We start from the raw sequence: 17,636 nt of genomic DNA, 5'->3' as shown, positions 1-17,636 counted from the left end.
CATTGAATGAATTCTCAAACTTTATCATCTGTCATTTACATGCAGCATATTTGTTTCCCCAAAGTTTGAGTTTTTCCCTCACAAGAAAATTTTAATTATTTGCAAATTACATGCATGGGGTTCGGTGAGATAAGCTAAAATTCAAGGAGGGTTTTGCAAGACACCCCATAGTTCAGGGGGTTTATGTCAGATAAACAAAGTTCAATGGGGTCATGTGCAACACCCCCGTATGTGAAATTAATCATAAATTCTAATATAAACTACTATATTGTTTTTCTTATCCAACATTTTCTGATCTGTAGAGTGCGGAACCTCTTGTGCATTTCTTACAATACGTTTCACATCATCACCTTCAAGCCCTGAAAACTTGTCCTCGCCAAAATCATAGGATTGGATGAATACCATTGTAGACAGACACCTGGAAATGGTTAAATTTGCAGACATGTAATTGTAGTTTATCAAAAATTACCACCCTTGTCGTCATCCTTCAATCCGTGATCACATTGTTACTTTTACAGTAGAAACAACCTGTACTGCCTGTGACAGTGATTAGGTTAACCTCCTCGAAGATTATACATTTGATTCACCAAGAAAACTTATTTGCGAGCATCTTATAGTGGTTCCCTGATTGATGTGCTTCTGTCTGGTAACTCTTGCTCATCTTCAATAGAAGTCTTAAGTTATCAATGACGCTATCAAATTCAATATTCTATACCGTGTCAAATCAATGGAGTTGCCTTTCATAATGCAGAGTGTGACAGAACTTCACGATGGTTCAGCATTGTTCATCACTGTGGCTAAGTATTTGTCACCGGCACTACATGACATTGATCAGGTTGGCATTGCACCAGACGTGCAATGCACTCCGGATTTGTTAACTTCTTCTTCAAGGTCATCATCATCATCCATATCTAAGGATAAAGGCCCAGGTTCCTCCTTGGAGGCAGATTCTTGCATCCTGGTGGCAGAGCATGAGTTGGAAGTCCAAAAATCCAAGGGGACAGCTTCTTGATACTGCATTCACCAAGAATTGTGTATTGTACGGTCCACTGGTGTATATGATAGAAAACAAATGTATGTGTGTGTGAATACCCATTGATAGAAAACTATTCTATGAATACCCATTGATAGAAAACTATTCTATGTATATTAGATGTAACAGGATAGCATACAGGCGAAAGATATCCTTTAAGAAGTTAGTGCTAAACTTTTAGTTGTGTGAGTAATATCCATGTAGAGTCGAAATTAATGGTATAAACAAGTAGTGTATTGTGTACAGGTGTATGTGCTCGTAAGCAACGATGTGTTTAAGTCGAGAAAGTTTCTGGCCTTCATGATCACGAGTTTTGGTCATAGACCACATAAATATTTTTGTGGAATCAAGCATAACTGCATATTTGAGTCAACAGTGAACTACTACAGTCTCTATATTTAAGTTCTTTCTGTTCTTACATGACACCAAGATGAGTAAGTGCCAAATGACACAAACTTAAACATCATTTTTGCTTTTGTCCCCCGTTTGTCCTCGTACAGGTCTAAGGCCACATACTGAAGTTGTAACATTAGTCTCTTTTGATAAATCTAATGGTATATGGGATACATGAGATAAACACTCCATACATAAATAGGACTTTATTGCAGATGGACTGTATTAAAATGTTTGAAATTTTGAAAGACATAACAACAATTCCAATAGCAGATATGGTCTTTGTTCACATTCAAAATCTGAGCTTTCCCCCCATATGTTAATATGAAGAACCTTGTAATGCTTTGCTCACAAATGTAAATCAGTTGACATCATTTTCCATAAAAAAAAATAAGTAAAAGACATTCTATAGAGAACAGGCTCACAAATGTAAATCAGTTGACATCATTTTCGATAAAAAAAAAAAAATAAGTAAAAGACATTCTATAGAGAACAGGATAAGTATTTATCTTCTTCTGTTGTCCCGATAAGGTCCTTCGCTCTCTTGGTCTTTAAGTAGACCTAGGAAAGCAAGAAAGCCAAAGAAGAAGAAACCTCCAGACCAGTTAGGCCCTCCTCCCCCACCACCACCACCGCCACCATCGTCATCCCGTGGTGGTAATCCTGTGCCTCCATCATCAAGCTCAGGTGCCTTCTCCTTACCTGAAAGCCAACCATTTTCAATATTTCTCATTAATTAATTAAAACCCTACTCCTCTGGTGGCAAAAATTTTGCCTACACACTAATACCAACTTTATATTTCTTAAATAGGTGGCAAGTTATAATCTATTCCACAATAAGAGGCTTACAGGACTCAAAAGATGAGTTACAAGTCTAGAAATGGTAAATTTTTTTCACCATTTGAGAGGGATGTATTGGATTTACCTTGAGTTGGAGCAATAGTAATTGTTGATGACTGGCGTGTCACTGTTTGCGTCTGACCTTCTGCACACCTCGCATTCTGCAGAAGAAGAAAAAAATCAATAAATTCATATATATTTTCTCCACTCTTTAACACTTGGAAGTCATATAGAAAGTAAGCTTTTCAGGAAAAAGAAAATTGAAGAAAGAGTACAAGCAAACAATGACAATAAAAAAATGAAACCTACATCCACAATCTGATGATTCTAATTTAAAGTAATAGCTAAGGCAAAAATATCCAAACATATAGAGATAAACATCCTCTGTCTCCAAGAACATCCTCGTAGTTCTGTGAGGTATATAAACTAAAGGACAAAGGCTGCATTCAAGGGACAAGAATAGTACATGAGACCGACAGCAAAGGACGCAAAGAAAATATCAATTTGCCATATATTTTCCAAAAATATTATGCTAATTCTAACATAAGGTTGAACATCAAAATATTATGCTAATTCTAACGTAGGTTTTCCACCAGATGGCAAGCTATTCCACTAACATAGGACAGTTTCGGCGCTTTTATGAATATTAGAATAACTGAGATGTAGACGAATTAAATAGCGGATTCTTTATCTTGCTTTTATATACATGTAAAAGCTATGTACCAGAGCAGCAGCACGTATCAAACTTCTTGATGGCAGTCGCCGTGCACAAGAACTAGAGTGTGCAACCCAAGGTTGGATACAGGGCATTGCCATACCATGCCTTGTCAGTTGGAGGTGCCTATTCTTCTGAATCTCAGTATTCCCTGAAAGAATAAGGTAGTCAAAGGTTTTGCTTGGAGGTACCAATAGAAAATACAAAGAAACCATTGAGACTAAAAAATCAACAAACTATAATAGGAAGTCAATATGCATGCAGCAATTGCTAAGAAGTTAAAAGTGTAATATCACCATAATAGTGGAAAGAACCAGGAGGTCCCCATGGTAGGAGAAATCTGAAGATTGACTCGATTAAGTCTGTCTAGGTAAAACTATCATTTCATAGAGGTCAATTTGCAAAAGATGTTTACTAAGATTTCACATATTAGTCTTTTTTACCATTATCCTTATAGATCACCTGTCCTTACTAAAAGTTGAATCAAGTTTTCTTCGAAGGTGTGATTTATTTCAAATTTCTACGACTCAAAGCAGAATAATAAATTTTGATTCCATTAAGCTCATTTTCGGGAGACTGATGCATTAAAGATTAGATCCACGATATCTAGTCAGCTTTTCTTGCAATGCATTCAAAGTTCTTGCTTTTACTCAGGATTTTATCCATGGTTATTTCTCAAAACATTAAGTACTCTATTTGAAATGTTAAATAAAGCAAACCTGTAGTACAAAGTATTACATTAAGCGGTTCATTATCTGAAATAAAGCTTTTATTTAGTAAGTGTAATGTTCTCACTGATGCTTTCAGATGAACACTAGAGCATTACAAGCAATTTGGGACAGGAAGTTGAAATACGTCTGTAATTAACCAAAGATTCACCACTCTACAACACTAGCACAATCTTTAGGTTTCTCTTAAGGGCATGTCTGGTTGGTTACTTAAAATTCAAAGAAAAGGAAATGGTGGGGAGGAAACCATAATGGTTTCCTCCCATTTCCATAAAAAAACCATGAAAGAGATTTCTTGAGTTATAGGTCACATCAGCCAATAAGAGGGTGTCATGCTATGTTGCCTAGGTACGGGTACGGGTACGGGTACGGGTACGGGTGCGAGTGCGGGTACGGGACACGGCAAATTTGTAAAAAGTAGGGTACGGGGACACGGCTATATATATATATATAAAATAATTCACTTTAGATCAATATTCCAAAAGTTAAAACTATATTCCTTGCATAGGAAATAGAATAGAAAGATCTTTTTACTTTAATTAAAAATTTAGAACTAATATTATTACCTAAATCTAAGTTGCATGGAAACTGGTACTGGTACGGGTGCGGGTACCACCGTACGGATAGGGGACACGACAAAACTGTAAAATGTTAGGTACGGGTTCAAACTACATATATATATTGAATTAATAATGTACATGAGATAATTTTTTTCTGTTTCATGTGTCATTAGAATTAAAATTTCGATCACATTTTTGAGTTTATTTTATCATAATGATTATCGTGAATTGTAAACTACACATTTTTTACTAGACATCTAAACAACCCATTAACTATATAGTTTTGAACTTGGGTATGGACTGAAACGAATTTTACTAGACATCTAAACAACCCATTAACTATATAGTTTTGAACTTGGGTATGGACTGAAACGAACCCGACCCGTATCCCATTAGTTTCAAAAGACGGATGTGAAGTGTAAGCTCTACGTCCAGGAAGTCTTTGACAAGTGTTTTAAATTAACACATATATCGTATAATTGAGTACATGTTGTAATAAATACATGCATATATTCAAGAAGTGTTCATGAAGTTTGGGTACCGGAAAGTGTCGGGTACGTGTCCGGTACGGGTACGGCTTCAATAATGAAGTACCCGGGTAACATAGGTGTCATGTCACCCTTCTGCTTGGTTTCAAGATGTGAACTAAACAAGCATCAGGAAAGTGTCATAGGAACTAAATTTCATATAACACTTTTCTTTCTTTCTTTCTTTCTTTTTTTTTTTTTTGGTTTTTGAGCAACGAGAAAGCCCCTAAAAGGAAATAAGTATAAGAGGTCAATCATATACAATCACATTTGTGCCGCATGGAGTGAAAAGGAAGAAAGATGATAGACGATTATTATGAATTTCATAATGAGAAGTCATACTCAATTTTTATAGGCATATAAGAACAACCAAAACCGTATTTGTTAGGATACTCGCTCTCGATACACATAATACAGAATTGAATCCCTTCATGAAGTAAACATAAAGGATATGAATAAAATAAACATAGCTACATCCATTAGGCTTTTCAATCCTTTGAGAAACTTGAAAAGATAGTTTCCTTCTTCCATTGCTTTCTTTCAGCCGTCAGTAACTTGTTTAAGAGGGTTAGGGATATTTAATGAATGTTTGTCTCTGCTATTGGAAGATTCATTGCATTGATTGGAAGATCTCATATTACATATGGCCTTCTATGAAGATGTCTACATTAGATGTAGTAGTTAATTACATTAGTTAATTATAGTATTTCTCTATGTATGACTTCTCTCTATATAGGTCTTCTATTAGAGCTTTATTTTATTAGGATTCTACAAAGTGTATAAGTATGAGGTATAACCATAGGCGGATTTAGCATGGGGGCAATGGGGACAATTGCCCCCACTAACCGTAGTAAATTTTTAGTAGCAATCATGGTTTTAAATATCGACCGATAATCCGATATTATCGTCGAGTTATCGGATTTGGGAGCTTTCCGCTAGGATAAGTAGGATTTTTAATCGGTTATTGTTTTTTGAGGTTTATCGGCAAGTTATCGGCGATAAAGACACTTATCGGCCGATAAGTAGGCTCTAAATATCGGCTTTATCGGCCGATAAGTAGGATTTTGGAGCTTTTACTTTTTTTTGGATTTGCTCTTTGAATGTTTACAAATATATGAACTATTTGTTGCTTTTGGAACTTGGTTGATTGGTGATTAGCTTATGTTTGTTTATGGATATTGATAATGGCTCATAACTACTAAATATGAACGTAGTAAGTTAGTTTATGAATCTCATGATTAAACAATAATTATGTAGATGCGTAGATGGTTCTTCATTCTTGATGTTATCTTATTATTTGCTTGTTTATTATTCCATTTTGACTAACATTATATTTTTTTCAAGCTTATGTTTGTTTATTATTTGCTAGTATATTACTCCGATAATTACTACTTATCCCTGATATATCCCCGATTTCCGCTATCCGATAAGGATTTTGACCGTCCGATAAATCCTTGATAACCGACATTTAAAACCTTGGTAGCAATAGGCCCAATTAATGTAGTTTGGCCCATATATTAGACTTACTAACCCCAAGCACATTAAACTTTAGAAAATAAACACTTAAACGGGTAAAACCCGAGCCGTTTACCCAATCTAATTCTAAAAACCCTCTCCCTCCCTCTCCGTTTTTAGAATCTCAATCCCTAAAATTTCAAGCGACGCTCCCTCACACTGGACCGTCGAACCGTCGCGCCTCCTCACGTTGAACCGCTAAACCGCTGCTGAGCAACTCAATTTTAATTTCTCATATACAAAGTTTTTTTAATCATTTTATGTTAATTTTTGTGTTGCAATAAGATAAATCAAGTGGTAAAAAGATTAAACCTTTTCATAGTTACTTTTAATTTCTAATCTAGGTTTTAGTGTGGAGATTGAAAATTTAAGCATTGATTCAAAACTTCATTTTCTCACACTATTTATTGTATATCTATAGTTTTGTTGAAGTGATTTTGATTAAATTAGTAAGTGTTTAGCAACATGGTTAGTTGATTTAGTTATAAAGACATATGAAATTTATTGATAGTTTGTCTTCTCATTCATAGTGTAGTCAATTACTCTTATTAATTTAGGAAATGGGGGTAGTTGCTCGTGTCTTGTGAGCTTGGTTTGTAATTTATAAATTTTGCTCTTGTGAGTTTTGGCATAATGTCTAATTCAGTCTAAATATTTCGGTGTGATATGAAATCTCTTGTAAGAGATTAAATCTGTTTAGTATCTTAAAAAACCTATTCAAATAGTAATTTGGATTATTTATTATTAACTTAGATACTTGGAGAAATATCTAATAAACTTATACTATATTTGCATTCTAGATTCTAGTCATGGAGAAGTCTTTTAAAAGGAAGTGTCTTAAGCAACAATCTATTCCTCAACCATCTTCTTTAAAGAATTTTTTTAGGAGTTGACTTGAAGGATCCTCCGGCAGATCCTGGACAAAGGCCTAGAATATTAGACAATCATCCTAATCGTCGAGATGAAATCTGGAGAGCATACCTACAAAAAGGACCATGTTAGCCACGGGAACATAATTTCTCATAAAAGAAACATTATAAAAGTCTTATTGTGTTTCAATTGTAGTTGGTTTGATGAGTTTGGGAATTGATTAGAACATAGTATATCAAAAGATGCAATATATTATTTATATTGCTATTTTATGAGATCAAAACTTGGAGAACAAGGGGAAGGTGATGCATTTATTACCGAAGGATTTTCGAATTGGGAAAAAAAAGAGAGGTTACAAGTTCATGTTGGTGGTCCAAATAGTTTCATAATGAATCTTGGAGGAAGCTTGGAGGAAATGTGAAGCAATAATGAATCAAAATCAATATATTGAGGATGCCATCGCCATACAATAGGATCAAGTTAAAAGAGATTACTGGATTCATTTAACAGCGATAATAGATTGTGTTCGGTTTCTTCTGCATCAAGGGTTAATATTCCGTGGTCATGATGAAACTCAAGATCCAACTAATTAACGAAACTTTCTTGGACTTCTTCATTTTCTTGCAAAGAACAATGAGACCATTAACAAGGTCTTGAAAGGTACTCTGCTCGTGGGAATTTGAAACTAGTAGCACCTATCATCCAAAAAGATGATGTTAATATTATAGTTAGTTTGACCACTAGTGCGATTATCAATAACCTTGGAGATAACTTACTTGCAACTTTAATTGATGAATCTCATGATATAACTATCAAGGAGCAAATGGTCATTGTTTTGCATTATGTGAACAAAAAAGGATGTGTCGTTGAGTGTTTCTTTAATCTTGTACGCCTTTCTAACACGAATGCACTATCACTTAAAAGAAGCTTTAGAGTCAGAATTCGCAAAATATAGTTTGAACTTGTCAAGATGTGGGGTCAAGTCTATGATGGAGCTAATAATATGCAAGAGAGTTCAATGGACTCAAAAGCTTGATAGTGAAAGAGAATGGATCTGCTTTTACGTGCACTATTTTGCATATCAGCTTCAATTAGCACTTATTGTTGTTACCAAAAAACAAGTTGAAATTGCTTTCTTATTCAATTTGGTTACTAGTTTGTGTAATGTTGTCGGTGCTTCTTGTAAGCATCGAGATATTCTTCAAGAAAAATAAATTAGTAAGATAAAAGAAGCATTAAAAAGCAGTGAAATATCTAGCGAATGTGGCTTGAATCAATAAACTACTCTTAAAAGGACTGGAGACACTCGTTGGGGCTCACATTATGGTACATTACTTAATCTAATTACTATATTTCTTCTATGGTTGATATTCTTGAGATCATTGAGGAAGATGGTATAAGCACAGAACTAACATGTGAAGCTTGTGCATTGTTGAGCTCTGAAAACTTATGAATTTGTCTTCAACTTACATTTGATGAAGAACATACTTGGAGTTACTAATGAGTTGATGCAAACGCTAGAAAGAAAGCATCAAAACATTGTAAATGCTATGGCATTAGTTACAGTGTCAAAGTGTCAACTACAATTAATGAGAGATGATGGATGGAGTTCTTTATTTGAGGAAGTTTGCTTATTTGTGAGAGGAACAATATCATTGTCATCTGAATGGATGAGGTGTTTGTTCCTCAAGAAAGGTCGCGGCGCAGAGTTGAGCAAGTTTCAAACTTGCACTGTTTTCAAGTTCAGTTATTTTATCAAGCCATCGACATGCAACTCAAAGAACTGAACAATTGGTTCATGGAGTCAAATACCAAATTGCTCCTTTGTGTAGCATGCTTGAGCCCGCAAGATTCATTTGTTGCTTTTGGTAAACAAAAACTTAACCGGTTCGCCCACTTCTATCCTCGGAATTCTCCTCATATGATATTATGGCACTTGATGGACAACTTCAGAATTACATTATAGATGTGCAATCAGATGATAAATTTTTAATTTTAAAAAAAATCGGTAATCTTTCTGCAAGGTTGGTAGAGACTTAGTATATCTTCTTGTGAAGTTATCTTTGATATTATCAGTTTCTACTACGACTGTGGAAAGAACATTTTCTGCAATGAATATAGTGAAGAATCAGAGATGACTGGTTGAATGAATGCTTGGTCACTTATATTGAAAGAGATATATTTGATAGCATTGACAATGAGGAAAACATACAATATTATAAAAATATGAACAACGAAGGGAACAATGTAAAGAATTTCAACAAAGTACTTCCATTGACTATATTTTGTTCGTCCACATATGTGTCTACTTTATTTTGGTGTTATTAATATTTAGCTAAAACTATTATATACTAATTGTACTTGTAGCTTGAAATCTTGCCTCCACTGACCAAATTTTCTGGATCCATCCCTGGGTATAACCTCTTCATTATAATCAATAGGACTATAAAGAATTTTTCCTCTTTTTCTTATTTCAACATGGTATCAGAGCAAGTTCTTGAATCCTAGGGATCTTTAATCTTTGTCAGTCTAGGTGTCGCCGAGGAGACTTTTTGCAAGCGTCATTGTTGTGCTTCCCTTCGCTAGCAGCGATTAGTTTCAGCTTCAAACTTCAACTATGATATTGTTTGCAACATCACTAACTTTAATAGTTTTTTCATCATGGATGCTTACGTTATTGTTTAATCCTGATATGTAATTTTATTCTTCGTTTTTTGTAAAATCCAACCCCAGCTAGCAAGACCCCCTGAGCAATTAATTTTTTGCATCTCTGTTTTGAGCATGTAAAGACAACTTTGTTTTGCAGCCTTGAACCATGTGAACATCTAGAAAAAAAATTTATGTCGAGCTACCTAAGCATCCTACAATATTTTTATGTGCATAGTTGGTTTCTCTAGATCTCGACATAGCCTTCAACTAACATCGAATTTGTGTACCATGTATGGCATGGTCTTTTATCTCACTTGCAAGATTCTTTTTATTGGCGTCACTTATGAAGCATCTTTTTAGCTTTTATTGCTCGCGAACCTTTTTTTTTTGGCGATGCCACTTGCGAGCCTTTATTTCTCTCGTCGTTGTTTTTGCCTCTAGCAATTGTCGATATGATTGGGTTCTTTCGATCTTCCTTTTATGTTGATATGACCAAGAAGAGACAAATTGTTCAACTTTTTCTATTTGGACAAGATGACATCAATTATTGATATGACCAAGATATTGTGACAAAATTGTTGTTCAATTCTTTATGGACAAGCTTTGCTTCATTAATCACTACGCTTCACTTGAGGGCAAGTATTGGAAGATTCAAAAGATTCATTGTCTTTATTGGAAGATCTCATGTTACATGTTGCCTTCTATGAAGATGTCTACATTCAATGTATTAGTTAATTATAGTATCTCTATGTAGGACTTTCCTCTATTATAGGTTTCCTTCTTATAGTAGAGTTTTTCTTTTATTAGGATTCTACAACATGTATAAGTATGGGGTATAACCTTTTCATTATAATCAATGAGAATATAGTTGTTCTCTTTTTCTTTTATTTCAACATCTTTACAAAGAATATATGGCAGAATCTCGAAAATTTGGAAGTGGTTTCAGATAGTTATAATAAGGAATTTCGGTGAAGCTCTCAATTCCATGGAAACACAATTGCTTGCAAAGTAGGTAACAAGTGATCATATGACATAGTGTATATCTATTGATAATAGGGGGCAGGGGTGGCTTTGAGGTGGGGATTGGCTGGATGTTTGCAGCGAAGGAGAGACAACCACCAAAATCTCATTAATTGGCTATTTATTACATAGTAGATTACTCATGCTGGCATGGTTTCCAATTGGGGCAAATCTCACAAACATTATCCACAGGGATTAAAACACTGGGTACCTGACTAAAAGTGAGTTACAAAATAGCCCGACAAAGAATAGATAATGCAAACTGTTACTTGCTAGATTTGATGATCTGACTTGATATATTTGGTTGTGCTTGTATATAAAGCACAAGAATTTACGGAAGTCATGGAATTACTCAAGATATGTCCATATCTTTTTTTTTTACCATCATTGTCTGCCTTTGTCTATCAATAGTAGACCTCTATGGAGCACAAGCTGCACACGTCTAGTCCAAAGGAAGCCTTTGTAGATGATTAGACTAAAATATCAGGATCTGTTGTTAACTCAAGCTTATTTCTGGACGAGAAGCTTTTCAAAAGATCCCACAAGGAAGCAGAAAAGAGAGGAGAAGGAGGTCAACTTATAGGTCAAATCATTTAAGCGTCTAAAGATATTCCTAGAGTAAGGAAAAAACATATAAATGGAAAAAAGTTAAGTTTGATGTTGAATTAAACTTGTAGACTAACCGTGGTATGCACAAATGAAAATTCCTGTTATATATCTTCTACAAACAAAAGCCTATCAAATTCAAAATGGTGGTGGTGCAAGAACTCAAGTTCTTAATGCAATTGACTACACCGGTAGTGTTCAGCATAAAAGCAGGTATCATGGCTTGCTGATAATGCCTAAAATTAAACTTAATGACAATTTCTGATAATGTCCTCATAGATTCCAAAAGGACCAGAAATGCTTTTAAAGTTCAGAAGGTGATGTTTCATAAACGTATTGGATCACTCACAACCATAAGTCAAGCACGTAGTTCAAGTGTTAATATTACACTCTGCGCAAGATGGGAACCTACGGTATTCCAGTAGCATGATTACATAGATGTACTGATGTACATATCAGAATTGATTGAGCAATTTCTACTTCAGATCCATACATCACCAATATTGAATACCTATTTGTCAAGAACAAAAATATATTCCGGTACAGAAAAAACAATAGCTAATAAATTATTTCTTCCAAAGGATGTAATCATGCCTGGATGCTAAAGGTTAGTTCATCATACAATGAAGGATACGTATCACAACAAATCCTTTCGACCCACAACTAGAAATTTAGCTAAATAGAGAGGTGTTAACAAACACAAGTCGTATTCATTTTTCTTTGGTTCCTCCCCCTCATAAAAGATGTACTTCAGAGGCCCAGTGTATAAGACGGGTAGCATGAAATATATCAATTCCAGAGTAAGTAGCAACCATTCTAAACAACATTCTTCGGTTCATGAAGCTCTAAATATAGTACCCCTCACAAGATTTATTAATGTTGCACTCTAACAAGTTTGCAGACCCAGTGCTCAAATCATGATAAAGGAATAAGTAGCAAACAAGATCAATGGAACACTATTGTGCAATCTACTAACAGTGACATGGATATGTTAGTCCCAGTCAACTCCATGAATGTAGTTATTATATCAAACACACATTGTTGGAAATATGACTTAGAAGCATAATATTTTAATAAATAAATTACTGCAAATAAATATAAAGTGAACAAATGAAATTCTTCAAGTTTATACCAATCAAGGATCATTATCCTCCCAGCATAATTATCAAAAACTGTAACTTCAAATTGAGGACATACCTAGAGTGCACATAGAAGGTGTCACAGCAGAAGTAATTGCACTAGATGAAGGCATCATATTTTATAAAAAATGGAGAATCTGCAAAAGATACAAGTATATTTCATTAACAATTGTGCATACCACATCAATTAATTATTAATTAGTTGTGCGATCAGACAAAAGATATAGGATCACGTATAAGTTGCAAAAAAATGTAGCAAATAGACGGCCTCAACCGGGGGAAAACATTATATGAAATTACAGCTAGTATTTTAAATTTTTTTTTCTATGTATATTAAATGACTAAACATTTCTTTACATAACATAAAGGTTGAAAACTTGTAATAACAAATAAATTTTTTCTATACTACAGTAACATCTAAACGCTGCCATTATCACAAAACAGCACGAGCTACAAGCACGTAAAAGAGCTTTTGCCCAAAAGCTTTCAGTTTGACAAATTTGATGGGATCCTTAGAAAACCTAGTTTAGCAGCAAAAACAACAGCAGAGATAATAATATCCTGTAATTGAAAACTCATCCTGAAAGAAAAAATCAGCTTCTTGAGGTGAATCTAAACAATATTGGGTTAAAACCAAACAAGATAATCAATAGTTTCTTGAGTAATAGATGACCTAAATTTGTGGAAAACAATGCAAAGAAAAATGAAAAATTCTGGGGTCAGAGAAAGATTTACTGATGAAGAGAGGAGGAAGTAATCTCTTGGCACGAAGAAGATTGATTCGTCTCCTTGCTCACTCCAAAGGAGGATAACTGCACTCGAAGAAATAATTTGGGTTATGTACATATTATTCCGTGAACTGTTCAATAAAGGACAAATTTTCAAAACCAACCTTTTTGATTTTTTATTTGTAAAAAACGACATATTTTCAAAATATTTGTAAAAACCGACCTGGTTTCAGCCTCAGCGCTGAAACCAGGTCGGTTTTTAAAAAAAAGTTTCCGAAACTTCACGGGAGTTGAACTCCCGTGAAGTTTAGCAGCTTTTAATTAAGCTGCTAAACTTCACGGGAGTTCAACTCCCGTGAAGTTTCACAGTTCAAAATTTTTTTTTAACTGTGAAAGTTTAGCAGCTTAATTAAAAGCTGCTAAACTTCACGGGAGTTCAACTCCCGTGAAGTTTCGGAAATTTTTTTTCAAAAACCGACCTGGTTTCAACGCTGAGGCTGAAACCAAGTCGGTTTTTGCAAATAAAACTGAAATAGGTCGTTTTTTACAAATAAAAAACCAAAAGGGTTGGTTTTGAAAATTTGTCCGTTCAATAAATCCATATTAGTCCCAAAATTTCTAGGGTGTTGCAATTTGGTCCCTCAATGACCAAAATATCCACTAATTATGATTTCCTTTAAAACTCAATATTTTTCGCCTTTATATATATATATCTATATATATATATATATATAAATAATATATATATATATATATATATATATATTATATATATATATATATATGAGATATCATGGTATGGCTTGGTTACCAAACATAAATTTTTTGCTTGGTAGTGATTGTGTCACAGGTCCTTCATCACACTCATTACCCATGTGGAATGTGGTCCATATTTTGAATTGAATGGAGGGCAGATGTGACAACCTCACTTACCAAGCATACCATATTTCTCTCTCTCTCGTCTCTTCTCTCGTCCTCTTCCTCTATATATATATATATATATATATATATATATATATATATATATATCTATTGTGTGTGTGCGCGCGCGCGCGCGCGCGCATATACATAGACATAATTTAAGAAATATTTAGATCAATAGGCCTTAAGAAATTGTTGCCTACTATAAGTTAAGCATGAAAAAAATTTATCACTTCAAATGAAGTCCTAAGTTAGAACCAAAGCAGAGTATAATACCTTGAAAATTATTTCTTAAAATTTATTTAGAGTTATCATAAAAGACTAATTTAAGTATAAAACTGATTAAGAATTAGAAATTTTAAAAATTCATCAAGTAAATTAATTATTAAGTAATTTTATTAAGTTGGCAAGTGATCTAGAAAAAAAATTAAAGGAAAATAAAAGATGAATTAAAGAGAAAAGAAAGGAAAAAGAGAAAAGATAACTAGTTTCCTGCCCCATGCCTAAAATCTGCATTGTCCTCAAGGAAAATACTAAAAATAAAACTACAGAATAGTCATCAAATTACAAAATATAGTCCTAAAAGAGTACTTACCAAAATAAAAATAGTGTAGGAGCGACTAAAAACAAAAATATCCCTCACTGTTCATCATCATCATCATCTCCCTAATCATCCAAATTGATGTCCCTGATCATTTGAACCACTCCTTGTAACATCCATGTCCTCCTCTTCGGTGTTAATATAAGTATTGCTAATATCCTCCTTCTCCTCAACTGGTGCAACAGGTTGAAGTCGTGGTGGAGGTGGTGCCTGCTATAGTAGAGGTCGAGGTGGGTCTAATGTAGTGGTGGAGGTGGTGCCTCGGATCCAGTTCACATCTCATGTAAGGCTGTCATGAAGTATTGGGTGGATATCTCCATTTAATCGAGCCTAAATGTGAGTCAAGCCTAATCAGTTGTATTAGGTCTCATGTTTATGAGCCTAGGGTCTAATCTTGTTTTGATGATTTACAAACAATCTCTAAAATCGTTTGTCTAGTGTTTGTATTTATTTATTAGGTATTCTAGACAAACATCGATGTTGCAGGTTTGATGGAATTAAGCTTAACGATGACATTCAAAGTAGGTTGGCGGATACCGAAATGAAGCCAATACATTCAAGTCAAATATTCAAGATTAAGTTTCATCCGCAACCAAGATCGAGCTTCAATGAGAGATCATTAGCTTGGGTATAGTGTTTTAGTTTTTAGGAGTTTATACTTGTGTGCAAATATTTCAAGCTCAATATTATACACACACACATCGTTTTTGTTTTATTTGCTTTCAAGTTTTAGCCACATAAATATGAAACAAATGGATAGAGTTATATACACACATATTCATTTCATGTTTATACGTGCTTGAAATGATTTTATTAAAATCAAGCTTTAATATATTCAAATCAATAAAGCATGTTTATTTGCAAAATTATGTGTTTATGGATTAAAGACTCAATACACTTGAAATATTGAGTTTTCATGTTTTGGGCTATTTTGCAAAATGATGAGTTTTCACATTTAGAAAGTAAAATTTAAAAAATTCTTTTTGAAACATGTTTATAAACATTTCCCAAAGTTTTATATTTTTTAGAATTTATTTGATATTTTTAAAGAGGTTTAAAGTTGATGTTTACTGTTCATATCAAGTCATGTGCACGTTTTAAATCGACTTGCTACAATACCAAGTCGACTTATAAAGTGTTGCGCAGATGGTGTTTTTAATCTGGTTTGTCGACTCATAATATAATAAGTCGACTTATACTATATAAGTCGACTCATATCTGTCATAAGTTGACTTACAATAGAGTCGTTGCACAGTAACGGCTAGTTTTCATGTTTTTGTTGTTTTGTGGTTTTTGTTGACTTTTGCTGGTTTCTTGAGCTTAGTTTTTCCACCCTATATATACCCTTTACCATAAACACTTTAACTAACTCAAGAAAGTTTTAAACAAGTTTTACAAGTGTTTTAAGGGTGTTTAGGGCTTTGTTTCAAGTTTGTTTATATGGAGAAAGTTTCACACAGAGGAGGATCTCAATTTCATCTTTGAGGAGCTCAACATCAATCATTCATCCTCTTTGTTATTATAGAAGTTTTTCTAAACTCCTCATCTAGCTTAATTGTATTATTTGTTTATCTTATATATATTTGCTAGATCGATTTGAGTTTAGATTTCATATTTACTTATTGTCTCACACACAACCATTGAGCTTAAGTATTTTCATACATTGTATGCTTTGGGTTGGTAGTGTGATTGAGTGAGCTTAACTTAGTTCTCATCTTTGTTAGAGGACAAACTATTTTTATTTGTGCTATATTTGTGAGATCATATTATAATACACAAGTACACCGAGAGGAGTATGTGATGAGAGACGGGGTCAATTCCAAGAGGAGTAATGTCAGTAGTAAAGCCTAGGGAGAGGTGGTAAATTTGAGCACTTGAGGAATGTGACACGGGCTAGGCCAACACTTAGAGGGTGTATTGTGTAGTTACAAGTGTGAGAGTTGTAAGATTTTTCGATGAGCTAGAAAACCGGTTGTGTAAACGTTTTCGGTGAACGTTGAAAACCGGTTGTGATATTGAAGATTCTACTCGTGAGTGGGGAGCAGAGACATAGGTCAAGGGTGGTCGAACTTCGTGATCATATTGTGTGTTTGCGATTGTCATTTGCGCACTATCTCATTTGCATCTTGTATTCATGTTTATTTCGTCCTGGTTTAATTACATATCATTGCTCATAACTTGTTGAATATCATACTTACTTGGATAGATTGTTAATAAGTTTTTTAATTGGCATTAATATCAGATTAGATTAGCATATACCCTTTTTACCCCCCTCTAGGGTAATTTCTTTTGGTATCAGAGCTTGGTGCTCTTTGATTTGAGGTTTAACCGCTTAGAGTCAAAGATCCTCGCTTTGCTATATTGCTAATCTAGTTTTGAGATTATTTTCATCTTGCTTGCATTTATAATTATGGATATGCTAAAGTTCACCTAGCTTAGGTTATGCTATTAATATTGCTCCAAGAATTGATAATTTCTCCTATGCACAATAGTGTGTTAGATTTAAACTTTGTGTTAGATCTAGACATTTTGATTTATGAGAAATAATCGATTGTGCTTATATTGTATCCACTTTGGAGAAATCCAAGTGGAGTGAAAATGATAAAATAATGTTTACAATGAATAAGCTTTTGTTAGAATTTTTGCATAATGTATTTGACTCTTCTATTTCTAACAAGTTTGCTTATTTTGATAGTGCTTACAAATTAAGAAAATTTATAGAAGCACATCAAGGTAACTTGGAGGAGATTCGACGCGCTTTGGCGAAATCAACTTCAAGTAAGGGGAGCAT

At 34.1% G+C, this 17,636-nt stretch overlaps 1 protein-coding gene and 1 pseudogene across 1 annotated transcript in view; both read left to right on the top strand.

Moving 5' to 3' along the window:
• Nucleotides 1-1,012, top strand: part of LOC109843378 (carboxyl-terminal-processing peptidase 3, chloroplastic) — a 14,102-nt gene extending 13,090 nt beyond the window's left edge. Inside the window, exon 12 of the mRNA XM_020412313.1 lies at nucleotides 752-1,012. Coding sequence (XP_020267902.1) covers nucleotides 752-1,012 — 261 coding nt within the window. The remainder of the gene's footprint in view (nucleotides 1-751) is intronic.
• LOC109841854 lies at nucleotides 8,087-9,319 on the top strand (annotated as a pseudogene).

This window comes from Asparagus officinalis, chromosome 5, assembly GCF_001876935.1.
Source record: "Asparagus officinalis chromosome 5, Aspof.V1, whole genome shotgun sequence".
NCBI lineage: Eukaryota > Viridiplantae > Streptophyta > Magnoliopsida > Asparagales > Asparagaceae > Asparagus > Asparagus officinalis.
This window is presented reverse-complemented; position numbering and strand designations above follow the sequence as displayed.